Raw genomic sequence first — 18149 nt, forward strand, 5'->3', positions numbered from 1 at the left:
AGATTCATAGAAAACACCGACCTTACCTAACCTACTTAGTATGTTAAGATAAGCATCTTATTGCTTTGTAATTACAATTATTACCTAACCTATAATAGGTATAGGTTAAGTAATAATTGTAATTACGAAGCAATAAGATGCTTATCTTAAGATACTAACAAGGTTTGGTAAGGTTGGTGTTTTCTATGAATCTTTTTAAGGGTATCTATTATGTTTAGTATATCACCTATGCACGTAGTTAATAAGTCAATATTGACTTTACGAATTTGCGAGAACGGGTTGATTGGTGTATACTGGCAGCAGGTTTTCTTTCAAACATGTTTCATTGAATATGACCGCATATTCTGTATTTATTATTTTCTGGTTTAGGGCTTCTATCCCTCTAACTATTTTCTTAGCATCAGGGCTTAATTGAAATAGGAGTTCTCCAAAACTTATTTTCGTACTTTTAAGGTGAAGAAAAGAAGTGATTTACTATAGAGTGTATTACACTTATTTATATAATTTGCACAACGTTTCGAACCTCCATGGTTCATTCTCAAGTGAACAGATCTTACAATACTAGTTGATTTTATACCCGCACTGGGTCAGGTGATAATACAATAAAGGTGAAAACATGGGAGGATACATAAGGGATAAATGTGAGGTGAAACATTGAGGTAACTGCAGAAGGCTTATTGGCCCATACGAAGCAGCTCCTATCTAAACACAAAGATTAATCCAGTGTAATTGGCCTATTATGTTGGACATTGTCTTCTGTGTTGGCATCGATATGTTCTTGTCTTGTCCTTACTCTCATGGTGGGTAGAGTAAATAGTTCCGTGATTTGGATGTTCATGGTAGGTCGCTCTATTCTTTTTTTTTTTCTTCTTTTTTGAGATATATACAAGAGTTGTTACATTCTTGTACAGCCACTAGTACGCGTAGCGTTTCGGGCAAGTCCTTAATCCTATGGTCCCTGGAATACGATCCCCTGCCGCGAAGAATCGTTAAAATTCTTATGTGAATCGCCTCAAGAATTTGTAATCTTCTTGCATCTTGGGTTTTGTCTATTATGCAGGTATTCTTGTTCAACATTTCTCTTGTTAGAGTAATGTCATGGGCTTGTCTCATGTGAGTCCTAGGGGCACCGGATTGAAGATGGCATGTCAAACGCCTCGTCAGCTTGGTCGACGTCATACCTATGTACTTACATTGAAGGTTACAACCTTCGTGGGGGCAAGTGTACATGTATACAACTCTTACATTGGGATCAAACTCAACCCCTCAAAGTCAAAGGCCATGCCCATAAAAATAGCGAAGCCCAACATCCAACTCACAGTACAGGATCAACCAATAGAATGGGTCGACACCTATCAGTATCTAGGAATCATCCTGGACACACACATGAATTTTAATGCTGAGGTCACTTACTTGAGAGAGCGAACTGCGGCCGGGACGGCAATCCTCAGGTCGCTAACCTCCCTTTCTGGAAGAGCCAATCTGCAAGTCCTTCGCACATACTATGTCGTATGTGTATAGTATATACTATACTATGCACATATTATGTTTGTCGACATAATTGTATTTGTGCTGCTTTTTCAGCTATGTTTTCATTCTACTCATTATGCTCAATTAGTATTAAGCTTGTCATTTAAGTTTTTCATGCCCGAAACGCCCATGCCCAGTGATACATAAAACAATTAGCCAAGCCTAGAGAACATAAAAAACATCATCACCAAAAAACTCTCACATCTCAACAAAGCCTACCTGCACCAGAGAATAGCTGAAGGTTCGCCATCTGCAACATGGTATCTTCAGGCAACCAAATTAGAAAGGTTAAATATCCAAAAAGGAATCCACAGGGAAATAGCAGTTAGGCTATATAGACTACGTCTAGGTTACAGATGCAACTGGGAGATTGGTGAACCCCGACAGAGAGAGTGCATCTTCTGCCAAACTGTCACAGAAAAGCCATTACTTCACTATCTTCTGGAATGTGAAGCAACCAATGACCTTAGAAGAGCTTTAAAAGTTCATGAATCATGCAGTGGCCACCCTGAAGCTATCAACACAGCCACTCTCCTGGTCAAGAAAGGTGTCCAGCAGCTGGACACCCCTCATAAAGACTGTGAAGCAGTATCCTCCCCCGCGATAACAGCTTGATGGTTAAATGCAACCTCAGAATACTGAGAAAAAAAATTGTACCACTTACGGGCTATTCATGCCCGTGCCACCTCTTGGGTGGCTTAATCTTTATCAATCAATCAAATCTTTAGTAAATCACTTCTTTTCTTCACCTTAAAAGTACGAAAATGAGTTTTGGAGAACTATTTCAATTAAGCCCTGATGCTAAGAAAATAGTTAGAGGGATAGAAGCCCTAAACCAGAAAATAATAAATACAGAATATGCGGTCATATTCAATGAAACACACACACACACACATATATATATATATATATATATATATATATATATATATATATATATATATATATATATATATATATATATATATATATATATATATATATATATATATATATATATATAATGCGAATAAGCCTGATGGTGGGTAGATTACAAATTCTTGAAGCAATTCACATAAGAATAGAACAACCTAGCATGAACACCCAAATCACGGAACTATTTACTCTACCCACCATGAGTGTAAGCACAAGACCAGAACATAACTTTCTCACTTCTCCCTTTTTCTGTTCATTGTCTGCTCCTATGCTCCCTTGCTATCCTCTTCTTATTCCTATTACTATCTCCTTCTCATTCGGTGGTTATAATAGGAGCTGCCTCGTATAGGCCAATAGGCCCTCTGCAGTTCTTATTATTACTACTATCCCCTCTACTACACCTTACTTTGTTGCCAAGAGCATATAAGCAGCAGAATAGCAAATATTAACTAATCTACTTTCAAGTGTGGTCTAGAACACACTTGCGAGATACTGTACCGACTCTCAGTGCGCTCAACTCACACCATTGTTCAGCAAGGTTTCACCTACATACGTCTGTATGCTCGACTAAATATGCCACATATAATCAGGATTCCTCCTTTATGTTGACCAATCCACACACTAGAAAATGAAGGAATGACGACGTTCATTCGTCCTCCAGCACGGCGAATGGTTGGAAGTCCTTATGATATCTGTAGGCAGTCTTCTCAAAGTCTTCTTACGACCCCTGTCCTTTATGACACTTCAGGACGAATTTTTACTGCTGCTATTTCTATTGAAAGCGTTCTACTCTGCGTATTTCAGCCTCAAATACCCGTTGCCTCCATCTCCCCATTTCTCTCTCTTTCCTTCCCCCTCTCTCAAGCAATCATGAAATATGACACCCAAACCTTGCCCGAAACGCTGTGCACATTAATGGGTTTAGGTATTGTATGCACTAGCTCTATCTATAAATCCAACATTATGTTTGTAACTCATCTATGTATGTACATTTACCTGAATAAACATTTTGACTTGATTTTTTACCATCCCAAACAATAAAGCCCAGTACTTGTCCTCCATACCTACTCAACTTTTAAATCACACATCAATACACAACACTCACTTGAGTGTTTAAAGTATTTTATATTGAGAGTATGCATGCCTTTGTATTATGAAATCATATTGATGTGATGTATCATTGAGAATTGGATTTAATCAGAGGATTCAGTGGTATCCCAGGTGGCATTAATTTTCACAAAGTAGTTGCATGGTGGTCTACAGTGCTAGCTTGAGAGTCCCAAGTGAGGGGTTTGAATCCTCCTGTTGGCTACCACTTTTTTTTTTTTCCAGTGATAGTTTCAGAGGGTTGAGAAAAACACAGCATGAGGAAAATATTTTAATATAATCCAGTTTTATTGTATTAAAAGACAAAAGTATATGCATATAAAATATTAGTTTAGTTTATTTATTATGCACAACATACCCATCCTGTGAGTGGCAGTGGAAATTTTTAGAGGCACATAATGGGCTTATAAATGAACAATAAAATTCATGTAGTTATAAGAATCTCTGTAACTAAGCAACATAATGTGTGTGGTCAATTCATGTAACCAAGCAACAGGACAAAAGTAAGTAAAAATTTAAAAATTTAAAAGCCTATCTTGTATCTATTTGTTAAACACAGAAATCACAATAGCGTGATGCCTTAAATCTATGATTGAGGTCAGTTGAACTCCCGGTTGGAATTCTTTTGCCATGTCGTAACACAGTCCATTAAGGCTCGTGTGGGATCCTCTCGGACATAGGTTCGAACCCTCATCATGGCCCTTGTGGATTTGTTCATTTGTATCTATTCATTTTGTAAATACATGTCTTCATCTTCATCACTTTCTAAGAGCTCCAAGAAAGGCTCATAGACCTCATTTGGCTGGTAGGAACTAAATAAATGTATGGCTTCAGTAAGCTTGTCAGCACATTGCTTTTGACCCTGATTGAGATAAGCCAATAATCCACGTTTCTCTTCTTCTGACAGAATTGGGTTTTCAATGGTGTACGTGTTAGAATCCTGGAATATAATATTTAAAACATCTTAGAGTCAAATATATACTGCACCTATTTAGTTGTACATAATGCAAATATATATAAGTATAGATTAAGTAAAACAAAAGGATACAAATAATAATAAAAGCCATATTCTCCACAGTACCACTCTTGAAAATGGAAGTGTTTCATAGTTTAAATGTGAAAGGTGATGGCAATATTACTCTGACTAATTGAACACATTTAAGTGAGTTGAGTGTTTTGAAGATCTAAATTGCAAAAAGTATTTTGAATTTCTTACCTTGCAGAGACATGAAGGGAAAGAATCACATTGTAATTCTTGAATATACTCGGATAGTTTGTCCCTTTTCTTTTTGTAGTACTGTAACCATGTTATCATTTCTTGAATGGTTAGTGATTCCTCCTCTCTACATCTCTTCTGGAGCTCAAACTTTTCCACTGCACTTCTTTTTTCAGTCAGGGACACTATAATGCAAAATGAAAATACAGTATGTGATTGACAAATTATGATAATGGGAATCATTTGTGAATTAAACATAAACAAAAATTGTATCTATAAAATTTACCTTAAGAAAACAAACTCAATTTAATGGTATTGCAGTCTTTCCATATATAAAAGTACAATTAATACAAATAATATATAAATATTTGAAAATGCTGAGAAAACTAATGAATCATTAGATCTTGTGTAAATACCACTTGTGTTTTGATGAAGCAATAAATTGTGCCATGGAAGGATGCCAGTTAAAACATCTGCTTCAGGCAAATCCAGATGGTTCTGATTGTAGATTTTTATGAGATCTCGTAGATTTTTTTCTCAAATTCATTTTTGTTTCTCAATACAGCTCTCATTTTAGATGAAACTGTAAAGTTTCAGGTTGTTATCAAATATTTGATTTGCACCAATAGTATTTTACATAGAAAAACTAATTTAACAACTGTGTACTGTATTAATGTTTAGGTTTCAGTGAACAAACAAAAAAGCAATTAATGTCTACCTGCATAAGTGGTAATCTGATTTTTGCGATGCCTTATATTCTCTCCATATGCCTCGATAGTATGCTCAATGTTATTGGCAGAGGATCTGTTATTTAAAGATCTTGCAATGATCAGTAATTCTGATCTCCATTTCTCAATAACAGATTCTGGGACATTAAGCCTGTGAATCTCATTTGAAACTGCTGCAGCTGTCTCTGTGGCCTATTTAAAAATAAATGCCATCATATTTATTGTAAAATTTATGTTCAGAGTTAAACAAAGTCTTTTGAACTATCCTTAGTGCTTTGTCAAGGTCTGAGTATGTGTTTTTCAGATTCAGACCTTGACAAAGCACCAAGGAGTGTGTGAAAGACTTGGTGTAATTCTTTACATAAATTTCCCAAATACACAAGTGGGTTTTTATCCAATTTTACTTTGTCTATGAGAAGAAAATACCATTAGTGTCTTATAATAAGATTAAAGATAAATAAAAACATGTATATACACTTGATTTATTGTATAGAACAATTGTATATTTATATATAATTCTATATTTTCATTGTATAGAACAATTCATATGTTAATACCTTTCTGAATCTGGCAACTAATGCCCGAGGCATTCCATTAATTTTTCTGTGATTCCAAAAGAGTGCCCCCTCTGTCAGTTCTTCTGTACGCTCTGTGGAAATAAATTTAGTTATTCATTGACATCATAATACTGTGTCTCAAAATACTGATTGGAAAGTAAAAGGATGATGATATTGATGCTGTCTTAAGTGGAATGAATTAATTGTTATTTCAGAGGAAACAAAGAGCTCAAAAATAGTGGTAGAGTAATAAGATTAAAAATATCAGGATGTGAAAGAAAGCATAAAAACAGGGGCAACTTGATTTTTCAAACAAGGATTATACATGTATATGTTGGTTGCATATGAGTATAATGCTACTTTATATGAGCCAAAATGCCTTTCTGCAATTTCCTATATTCTTATATTATTTTATAACATTATCTGGATATATATAACCATCAAATATTACCATTGTACTGATTTGATTGAAAGGTACAAAATTTAGAACTAGATTAAACAAAAATTAACACATATCAGCTTTAAGCATGTTCTTAGTGTTGTTGTTATATCTTGAAAGGTAGGAAAATACTTGCTCTGCCTCCTCCCCAGATGTCAGGCCACTTCCTTCTTGCCACCGCCCTCCATACAAAACCTTTGACATAATAGCATAACGTTTGTTAAAAACTACCTACTGTATTAACAATTTGCATTTAACATAGATAAATCCTTACATATAAGAGTTTAAAAAAAAATTATATTTTCCAACTTACAGTAAAACGAAGTCAAAATATTATTACAGTATTAGATTATTTACCTGACAATACCAAGAATGTCCTTTGGCATGTAGGACTCCTAAAAAAGGCTTTCCTTGCCCAAGTGAGAACTTCTGTTCTCTTGATGAAATCTTTAAGGCCCATGGCTAGTATTTACAGATGATATCCTGGCATATGAAGGACACATTTTGTAAACGGTTCATTTGCAAATAGTGGGCATAACTGTAGAGCTCTCCCTGATACATATTTAATGCAGCAAGAATAATTCCATGTCGACAGGAAGCCATGCTTATGCCGGTTTCATCCAAACTTCTAAATGAAACATGTTTATTTTTGGCAGCTTTCAATGTCGACACTCCACACATATACCTACTCTGTTGGACAAAAGTAAAATTATATATATATATATATATATATATATATATATATATATATATATATATATATATATATATATATATTCATATATATATATATATATATATATGCGAACAAGCCTGAATGGTCCCCAGGACAATATGCAACTGAAAACTCACACCCCAGAAGTGACTCGAACCCATACTCCCAGATGCCACGCAACTGGTATGTACAAGACGCCTTAATCCACTTGACCATCACGACCGGACATAATGAGGTGATAGCCGAGGCTATTTGAACCACCCCACCGCCGGCACTCGGATAGTAATCTTGGGCATAGCATTTTACCAAATCACCTCATTCTTTGGGGCACACGTGAGGAACACAAATGCGAACAAGCCTGAATGGTCCCCAGGACAATATGCAACTGAAAACTCACACCCCAGAAGTGACTCGAACCCATACTCCCAGATGCCACGCAACTGGTATGTACAAGACGCCTTAATCCACTTGACCATCACTACCGGACATAATGAGGTGATAGCCGAGGCTATTTGAACCACCCCACCGCCGGCACTCGGATAGTAATCTTGGGCATAGCATTTTACCAAATCACCTCATTCTTTGGGGCACACGTGAGGAACACAAATGCGAACAAGCCTGAATGGTCCCCAGGACAATATGCAACTGAAAACTCACACCCCAGAAGTGACTCGAACCCATACTCCCAGATGCCACGCAACTGGTATGTACAAGACGCCTTAATCCACTTGACCATCACGACCGGACATAATGAGGTGATAGCCGAGGCTATTTGAACCACCCCACCGCCGGCACTCGGATAGTAATCTTGGGCATAGCATTTTACCAAATCACCTCATTCTTTGGGGCACACGTGAGGAACACAAATGCGAACAAGCCTGAATGGTCCCCAGGACCATTCAGAATGAGGTGATTTGGTAAAATGCTATGCCCAAGATTACTATCCGAGTGCCGGCGGTGGGGTGGTTCAAATAGCCTCGGCTATCACCTCATTATGTCCGGTCGTGATGGTCAAGTGGATTAAGGCGTCTTGTACATACCAGTTGCGTGGCATCTGGGAGTATGGGTTCGAGTCACTTCTGGGGTGTGAGTTTTCAGTTGCATATTGTCCTGGGGACCATTCAGGCTTGTTCGCATTTGTGTTCCTCACGTGTGCCCCAAAGAATGAGGTGATTTGGTAAAATGCTATGCCCAAGATTACTATCCGAGTGCCGGCGGTGGGGTGGTTCAAATAGCCTCGGCTATCACCTCATTATGTCCGGTCGTGATGGTCAAGTGGATTAAGGCGTCTTGTACATACCAGTTGCGTGGCATCTGGGAGTATGGGTTCGAGTCACTTCTGGGGTGTGAGTTTTCAGTTGCATATTGTCCTGGGGACCATTCAGGCTTGTTCGCATTTGTGTTCCTCACGTGTGCCCCAAAGAATGAGGTGATTTGGTAAAATGCTATGCCCAAGATTACTATCCGAGTGCCGGCGGTGGGGTGGTTCAAATAGCCTCGGCTATCACCTCATTATGTCCGGTCGTGATGGTCAAGTGGATTAAGGCGTCTTGTACATACCAGTTGCGTAGCATCTGGGAGTATGGGTTCGAGTCACTTCTGGGGTGTGAGTTTTCAGTTATATATATATATATATATATATATATATATATATATATATATATATATATATATATATATATATATATATATATATTAGTCATATATAAATGTAATTTTTTTATGTAATGAACCCGACCAATGCCAGTACTTAAAATAACTCTTTCAGTGCCTGAGCCTAACCTAACTTAATCTAACTTTGTCTAAGTTGCTATCTCTGCCTTACCATTTACCTAATGTTCTCTCATTCATATAATTTCCTAAATAATCCATCAAGTCTCCATGCACTTATGCAAGCATCTACCTCAGTTTCATTGTAAAACTTTACTCTTAAATCTAATCTTACCCTATTCCATTTATATTTTAAATTTATTTGTATTGATCTATGTCATTTATTGAAATCAATTATTGATCTCATTTTTGTTCTTTTAATTAAGTTCATACTAATTATAAGTTAAAACTAAGATTATTAAAATTGATTATCTTTAAGATTATTTTACTTTACAATTATCATTTGTCAAATTTTTTTATATATTCATCTTGACAGTCTCTACTGATTTTTTGTTCTCTCCACCAAACTTGTGTATCCTCCATGGCTATCTAGTGACCTTAATTCTACCTCTAATTGTTTCAATTCTTTTGTTTACTTGCATTTATTGTTGTGTTTTGCCATAATTATTCTCTAATTTAGCAGACTCAATACTTTGTAAGCTCTTATTGTATTGTTATATTATTATATTGTTGTGTTTTGCTATAATTACTTTCTATTTTACAGCAGATTTGTTTTCATCTGTTCCTGTAATTGCTTATCTTATTGTATCATGACATTCTTATCTATATTGATATATATTATCTATCTATTGTTACTTACAGTGTACCTGAGAGTACTTGTAAGCAATCTACCTCATTTTTCATTTTTGCTCAATTTGTTTTTGTATTGCTTAGTCTTGTTTATATTTTTGTTTTGTATATCTATATCTTGTGTTTTGTATAGTCCATGTTTATATGTTTTTTCTTTAATCTCATTTATTACCTAGGTTGCCTAGCCTAGCCATACTCCCTTACTCCATTGTACCCCTGTAAGCCCCTTTTGTGTTTGTTTTGTACAGTATTGTGTACATTTTTTTTTCCCTATTTTATAGCTTATTTCTACCTTGTAATTTGCCTTTCTTTCCTTGTTTTTCCTGCAATCAGCTTTTTTTATGCAGTCAAGTATAGACCCAAAACTTAACCTCTTATCCACTATCTATGACAATAATCACTTTAATGATCTAAATTGCAGATATTTTGCAGCATATGATGTAAACAATGTATTAACTCATAATCACAATATCTCTGTAATCAATTTGAACGTTAGATCCCTAGGTAAACACTTCGATGATGTTAGTGCCTTGATTGAAGCTATTGACAACAAATTCTCTTTTATTATACTTACTGAAACATGGTCTAAACATTCTAAATATATCAAAAAAAGTTTCAAAAACTGTGGGCATTCTTTCTAAGATCAGATATTATGTACCACGCCCTGCCCTGGTGACTCTCTATTACTCCCTTATCTATTCTTATCTCAACTATGGTATTTGTGCTTGGGGTTCTACTACCCAAAATCACTTACGTCCTCTAATTACCCAACACAAAGCCGCTATTAGAACAATATCCAACTCTGGCCCCAGACATCACTCGGTACCCCTACTCAAATCTCTTAACATGTTAGATATTAAGTCACTGCACATTCTCTCATGTGTATTATACATATATAAAACGCTAAACTATAATGCCAATCCTGATCTTAAAAGCTTCATAGAAGGTTGTAACAGAACCCATGAGCACCACACCAGAAATAAATACAGTTTTGATATTCCTAGAGTACGTCTTAATCAAACTAGAAATGCTCTGCAAATCAAGGGGCCCAGAATGTGGAATGACCTTCCCAACCATGTTAAAGACTGTACCTCTCTCAACCAGTTTAAGATAAAAACTAAACACTACCTAATAAATTCCCTGTAATCTACCTCACTCCTCTATTGTCAACCCATGTCTGTTATTTTCTTTTTTTTTTTTTAATCAACACTGTTTGTCAACCTATTGTATTTGTGCTGCTTTTTCAGTCATGTTCCCCCTTTTTTTTATCTTTATTTGTATTTGTTCTCAACACCTTTTATTCTTTATGCTCAATTAGTATTAAGTTCTAGATATTAATGTTTTTCTTGCCCGAAACGCATTGCGTAATAGTGGCTTGAGGCATTGTATGTACTAGCTCTATCTATATATCAATCCTTTAATGTAACATCACTTGAATGTATATACCTAACCTGAATAAACATCTGAATCTGAATCTGAATCTGAATGGTTGAAAGAGGATACTACTCAACTCTTTAACATGCCTAACTACTCAGCAATTCACAACTGTCGTCAACTTCAGAGAGGTGGTGGCACTGCTCTTTACTACCACCAAGAACTAACATGCTTAAAAGAAATTAGAACTAGAGACTGCTATGGGGAGTATATCTTCGCCAGCTTCAGAGTCAAGGGTGCCGAGTCTGTCCTGTCTGTGGGTGCAGTTTATAGAATTCCTAACACTGATGTGTCCGAATTCAACTCAAACCTTAGAAATCTAATACTTGATAACAGACTGAACAAAAACCATCTAATTATCGCAGGGGACTTTAATATTGACCTCTGCGAGCCAGAACACCCTACTGCTGTTAGCTTCCTCAACTGTATGAATTCCTGCTTCCTCATACCCTTAATCACTAGACCTACTAGAATCACTGATAGCACTGCCACGACTCTAGATCACATCTGGACAAACATAACCTCTCCGCTTACTTCAGGTATAATCACCGATAGCACTACAGACCATTACCCCACATTTCTCTTAACTAACATTAGCAAACCACCTATTGAGTCAAGAGAGATACGTTTTAGACTACACAATGAAACTGCTATAGACAATTTTATAACTGCTACTGATAATGTCAACTGGGAGTCCGAGTTAGGTAACATAGAGGACATCAACCTAGCAGTTCAATCTTTCCTTCAAAAAACTCTTAGCCTTATAATACCCACTGTCCTATGCTTACAAAACAAGTCACAACCAAAAGGCTTAACAATCCCTGGCTTACAAAGGGAATACTTAAATCTATTAATAAAAAACATGACCTTGAGAAGAAGTATAGGTTAGGAATTGTCTCCAAAGAATTCTCAAAGAATTACTCATTATTGCTATCTAAGATAATTAGACGAGCCAAAACTAAATACTACGAAGATAAATTTACCCAAATAAAGAGCAACATTAAACAAACTTGGAGAACAATTTCACAAATATTGGGATCAAAGAAGTCTATAAATAACAAACCGACTCTCCTGTCTAATAACGATGGTCAGCTTTCAGCCTCTGATTCTGCTATTGAGTTCAATAGGTTCTTCTCTTCCATTGGTTCATCCCTTGCAAATGATATTCCATCTTCCAGTACTGACATTAAGGACTATCTTACAGGTAACTATCCACAGTCTCTGTACCTAAAGCCTATTAATTCCACTGACGTCAATGAGATAATCCTTTCCCTTAAAACCAAGTCTGGTGCCCTTGAGGAGATACCAACTTTAATCTACAAAAAAGCCTCCAGATCTTTAGCCCCTGCTATTGCTTTGCTCTTCAACAAGTCACTTGAACTCCAAACCTTTCCAGATATTCTAAAAAAAAAGCGAGAGTAACGCCTGTCCACAAATGTGGTGATCTCACAGATGTTAACAACTACAGACCTATATAAATCCTGCCAAACTTGTCAAAAATTTTTGAAAAACTAATCTATAAGCAGCTTTACTCATATCTAGCCAAACTCAATATACTTAGCCCTGGCCAATATGGCTTCAGGCCCCAAAAAAGCTCTAACGATGCACTTATTAGTATGCTTAACTCGATTCATACAGCTCTTGATAAAAATGAGTTCCCTGTTGGGTTATTTGTGGACCTGCGTAAAGCTTTCGATACTGTCAACCACCAAAACCTTCTTCTTAAATTACATCATTATGGTGTCAGAGGACACTCCCTACAATACCTCAAATCCTACCTTACTGACAGGCTCCAATGTGTTTCTGTGAATAATACAATTTTCCCACCCTACCCATCAACATTGGTGTTCCTCAGGGCAGCATACTTGGCCCTCTCCTCTTTCTCATCTACATTAATGACCTTCCAAATGCCTCCCAACACCTCAAACCAATTCTATTTGCTGACGACACAACCTTCATTTACTCCAGTCCTGATCCCCTTGCTCTAAATACCACAGTAAATACTGAGCTAAATAAAGTCCATCTGTGGCTAACTGCCAACAAACTCACCCTTAACATTGACAAAACTTTCTATATTCTGTTTGGCAATAAATCCTCTAATCAAATAAATCTCAAAATAAACAATACCCAAATTTGTAACAAATTAGATTGCAAATTCCTTGGCATTCTCTTTGACCACAAGCTGAATTTCCAGGGACACATTCTAAATATATCAAAAAAAGTTTCAAAAACTGTGGGCATTCTTTCTAAGATCAGATATTATGTACCACGCCGTGCCCTGGTGACTCTCTATTACTCCCTTATCTATCCATATCTCAACTATGGTATTTGTGCTTGGGGCTCTACTACCCAAAATCACTTACGTCCTCTAATTACTCAACACAAAGCTGCTATTAGGACAATATCCAATTCCGGCCCCAGACATCACTCGGTACCCCTACTCAAATCTCTGAATATGTTAGACATTAAGTCACTGCACATTCTCTCATGTGTATTATACATATATAAAACGCTAAACTATAATGCCAATCCTGATCTCAAAAGCTTCATAGAAGGTTGTAACAACCCATGAGCACCACACCAGAAATAAATACAGTTTTGATATTCCTAGAGTACGACTTAATCAAACCAGAAATGCTCTACAAATCAAGGGGCCCAGAATGTGGAATGACCTTCCCAACCATGTTAAAGACTGTACCTCTCTCAACCAGTTTAAGGTCAAAACGAAGCTATACCTAATAAATTCCCTGTAACCTACCTTACCCCTCTGTTGTCAACCCATGTATGTTTTTTGTTTTTCAAATCAACGCTGTTTGAATGTAATTTTCTGTAATAATTTGTAATTGTATTTGTGCTGCTTTTTCAACAATGTTCCCCCCTCTTTTACCTCTATTTTTATTTGTACTCAACACATCTTATTCTTTTTACCCATTAGTTTTAAGCTTTAGTCATTAATGTTTTTCCTGCCCGAAACGCTTTGCGTAATAGTGGCTTTAGGCATTGTATGTACTAGCTCTATCTATAAAGCCAACAAACTTTGTAAAATCTCTTTATGTATGTACCTTACCTAAATAAAAATTATTATTATTATATTATTATTATAATATTTTTCATCATTCAATATGCATTCCATATATTTTATAGATTTTTTTGAACATGATATAGTTAGGAACCGTCCAATTAATATACATTATTGATAATGTCTCAAGCTAATATATAAAGGTACTCTTCAAATATTGTATGGGTAAAAACCTGGTATTAGGTCTTAGGTTTCTATTTGAAAACCTATTTTTAGGCTTTCGAACAGATGTAAAAATATTCTTACTTGAGTTTTAAGGTTCTGAATAGTGGAAACGTGATCTTGAACTTCTTTGTCACAAGCGAAGATACCACCAGAATAATATGAGTTTCTGATCCCTCTGGAATGATATTAAATTAATGAATGTTCATTGTGTGAGACATTTTGATGACAGTTAAACATCATTTCACTTAAAACTAATTCAACTACCCAAGCTGGCATTCACATCATAATCCCTCCTATTCTAAATGAATGTATATAGTGAAATAAATATTTTTTAATTAGTAAAGCCTTAGTCCAAATAAAAAAATTCAACTGAAGTTGAAAGGCAAGTAATAAAGGTGTAATCATTTAACAATTAAAAAAAATCTGATTAAAAGTTGCATGACACTATATAAATATTATACAGTGCTGTGTTTATAGTACTACAAACATATTACTACACCTTACATTATACCTTAACAATAATGAGCAGCATTAAATATTTTAACTTGAATATTTACCTCCCAACTTTGTTGTAACGATACAGTTTCTTGTTGCCATCAATATGTACAGCCACAGGTGTTGTATCACATGCAGGGCACCCCTTGTCAAATTCTCCTTTTATTCTCCCAAGTTCATACTGATGGAAACGCCATTCAAAGAAGACTCTTTTTGTTGTCTCAAAATTGATGGGACCATGCTAAGATGTAAAATGTGTGTAAGTATTTATCAAAAAGTGCCAAGCAGTGGCATGTTAAGCAACAGACTATAAATACCTGCAGGAAATGAAAATAAACTTACATGAGCATTACATAAAAAGAGAAATTGTTAAAGATTGGTAATCCATTTCCATTTCTTATGATATTAGACATATATAAAATATATATTTAGAATATTCATGCTATTTATTAATTTAATAATATTTAACCCTATTTCTTAAATAATGACAATGCATTTGCTAAGTAACAAACTTAGTTTTTAAGTTTATACACCAATTTAATACTTGCACTATTAAAACAGTAATGGTATGAAGACTTACACGCCCTCGAGAAGCACCAAATAATTCCAGTGCACTAACTAATGCCTGAAGAGAAGTTCCAGGGCTGCTTCTCGTGAGAAAATGCCAGGAATCCAATAGATTTATGCTGAAGAAAGTGCTACTATTTCTTCCAGTTGAATAAAAAACAGACTGGTGCATGGCTTTCCCAAGTTCTTCATCTACATATCCGCACTTGCACCTAAATATTGGGATATACAGATCATACCTTCCTGCCCCCCACAAAAAAAAAAAAAAAATTAAAGTAAAACAATTTTATTTGGCAAGGGATTCAAGTGTGGCTATCAATATGTGTGTAAACCAACCCATAAACAATTCTCTGTATGGTTATAAATACGTATGTGATATAAATACGTCTTCATAAGTGAAGATACACTGGTAAAGAGAGTGAATGGTTATATTGATGAAGACTGTAGCCTGGGTCACCTGAGCAATGCCAGCTACCAATACTAGTATCAAATAAATGTTTCTTAAAGTAACCTACCACTTAAAGTTACAAAGATGCACAAATTATTGGAGCTTAAAGTTGTGAACTTGCTCTCACTGCAGTTCGGGCAGGAATTAGGTGGATGTGCTGGTACAACAGGCTCTGGTAACAATTAAATTTACAAGATCAGCTATGCAGCAAAATAAATACATGTTTCAATCATTACATTTTAAATTACTAATAATTTTTTTAGCATTAACTGGAGTTACATGAAAGATTTATATTTAATAACAAATAAAAATTCATTTATTTAATTAAAAATCTGTAATTAATGAGGTAATCAATAATTAATGAGGAAAATGACCAGTACAAAAACTACTAAAAAAATTACATGAACTAAATAAAATTTTAAAACACTGCTTGGTTCAGGATAGAAATGAGAGTATAAGAAACAGACTACAGGTACATTACATCACCACCAGAAACCAAAAAACTTTCATTCAGGCTACATAGTGAATCAGCTTTAGGCAATCTCTCTAATGCACTTCACAATATTAACTGGGAATCTGAATTTAATAATTCACAGGATATAAACTCATCAACTAACCTCTTTCTCTCCAAAACTCTAAGCCTCTACAACACTCACTGTCCCCTCCTTACCAAACAAGTAACTGATAATAGAAAAAATAACCCGTGGCTCACAAGTGGCATAATTAAATCAATCAACAAAAAACATGAATACGAAAAGAAATTTAGGAGTGGCCTAGTTTCAATGGAAGTAGTTAAAAGGTACTCATCAGTGCTTACCAGTATCATAAGAAAAGCAAAACTTTCATATTATGAGACTAGATTCAAAGAAGCAAAAGGGAACATGAAAAGCACATGGAATACCATCTCTAACATCCTGGGAACTAAACAACACTCCCACATCCAGATAACACTCTCTAAGGATGGCCTTACACTGTCATCTGACTTAGAAATGGCGAATGAATTTAATAGCTTTTTTTCATCGATTGGTGCTAACCTTGCAAGTAAAATCCCACAGACTCAGACACATATCTCTCAGGCAGCTATCCAAACTCTCTTCTCCTCTCACCAGTCAGCCCGTCAGATGTCTCATAAGCAGCTTTACTCATATCTAGCCAAACTCAATATACTTAGCCCTTGCCAATATGGCTTCAGGCCCAAAAAAAGCACTAACGATGCACTTATTAGTATGCTTAACTCGATTCATACAGCTCTTGATAAAAATGAGTTCCCTGTTGGGTTATTTGTGGACCTGCGTAAAGCTTTCGATACTGTCAACCACCAAAACCTTCTTCTTAAATTACATCATTATGGTGTCAGAGGACACTCCCTACAATACCTCAAATCCTACCTTACTGACAGGCTCCAATGTGTTTCTGTGAATAATACAATTTCTCCCACCCTACCCATCAACATTGGTGTTCTCCAGGGCAGCATACCTGGCCCTCTCCTCTTTCTTATCTACATTAATGACCTTCCAAATGCCTCCCAACACCTCAAACCAATTCTATTTGCTGACGACACAACCTTCATTTACTCCAGTCCTGATCCCCTTGCTCTAAATGCCACAGTAAATACTGAGCTAAATAAAGTCCATCTGTGGCTAACTGCCAACAAACTCACCCTTAACATTGACAAAACTTTCTATATTCTGTTTGGCAATAAATCCTCTAATCAAATAAATCTCGAAATAAACAATACCCAAATTTGTAACAAATTAGATGGCAAATTTCTTGGCATTCTCATTGACCACAAGCTAAATTTCCAGGGACACATTCTAAACATATCAAAAAAAGTTTCAAAAACTGTGGGCATTCTTTCTAAGATCAGATATTATGTACCACGCCGTGCCCTGGTGACTCTCTATTACTCCCTTATCTATCCATATCTCAACTATGGTATTTGTGCTTGGGGCTCTACTACCCAAAATCACTTACGTCCTCTAATTACTCAACACAAAGCTGCTATTAGGACAATATCCAATTCTGGCCCCAGACATCACTCGGTACCCCTACTCAAATCTCTGAATATGTTAGACATTAAGTCACTGCACATTCTCTCATGTGTATTATACATATATAAAACGCTAAACTATAATGCCAATCCTGATCTCAAAAGCTTCATAGAAGGTTGTAACAGAACCCATGAGCACCCCACCAGAAATAAATACAGTTTTGATATTCCTAGAGTACGACTTAATCAAACCAGAAATGCTCTACAAATCAAGGGGCCCAGAATGTGGAATGACCTTCCCAAC

General features: G+C 35.9%; 1 protein-coding gene and 1 long non-coding RNA gene across 2 annotated transcripts; both read right to left on the reverse strand.

Annotated features, from left to right (window-relative positions):
* Window positions 1-4276: 4276 nt before the first annotated feature.
* On the reverse strand, window positions 4277-6507 carry LOC123758397 (uncharacterized). Its single transcript, XM_069336799.1, has 5 exons — window positions 6492-6507; window positions 6054-6145; window positions 5487-5688; window positions 4769-4953; window positions 4277-4492 (listed from the first exon to the last, which is right to left on the reverse strand). The coding sequence occupies exons 1-5, from the start codon at window positions 6505-6507 to the stop codon at window positions 4277-4279; spliced, it is 711 nt and encodes a 236-aa protein (XP_069192900.1).
* Window positions 6508-14344: 7837 nt separating this feature from the next.
* Window positions 14345-15568, reverse strand: LOC138371527 (uncharacterized). The gene is made up of 3 exons (XR_011230534.1): window positions 15421-15568; window positions 14903-15081; window positions 14345-14520 (listed from the first exon to the last, which is right to left on the reverse strand). It is a non-coding gene; the product is annotated as an uncharacterized lncRNA (long non-coding RNA).
* Between the last annotated feature and the right edge of the window lie 2581 nt (window positions 15569-18149).

Source organism: Procambarus clarkii, chromosome 36 (genome assembly GCF_040958095.1).
Source record: "Procambarus clarkii isolate CNS0578487 chromosome 36, FALCON_Pclarkii_2.0, whole genome shotgun sequence".
Taxonomy (NCBI): domain Eukaryota; kingdom Metazoa; phylum Arthropoda; class Malacostraca; order Decapoda; family Cambaridae; genus Procambarus; species Procambarus clarkii.

Excerpts from the sequence above, each read along its gene's own strand:
- LOC123758397 (XM_069336799.1), bottom strand. Across the intron at positions 5,689-6,053 it reads TAGTTGCCAGATTCAGAAAG|GCCACAGAGACAGCTGCAGC; the intron begins GTATTAACATAT and ends ATTTTTAAATAG. Across the intron at positions 4,954-5,486 it reads TCAGATTACCACTTATGCAG|TGTCCCTGACTGAAAAAAGA; the intron begins GTAGACATTAAT and ends TTTGCATTATAG.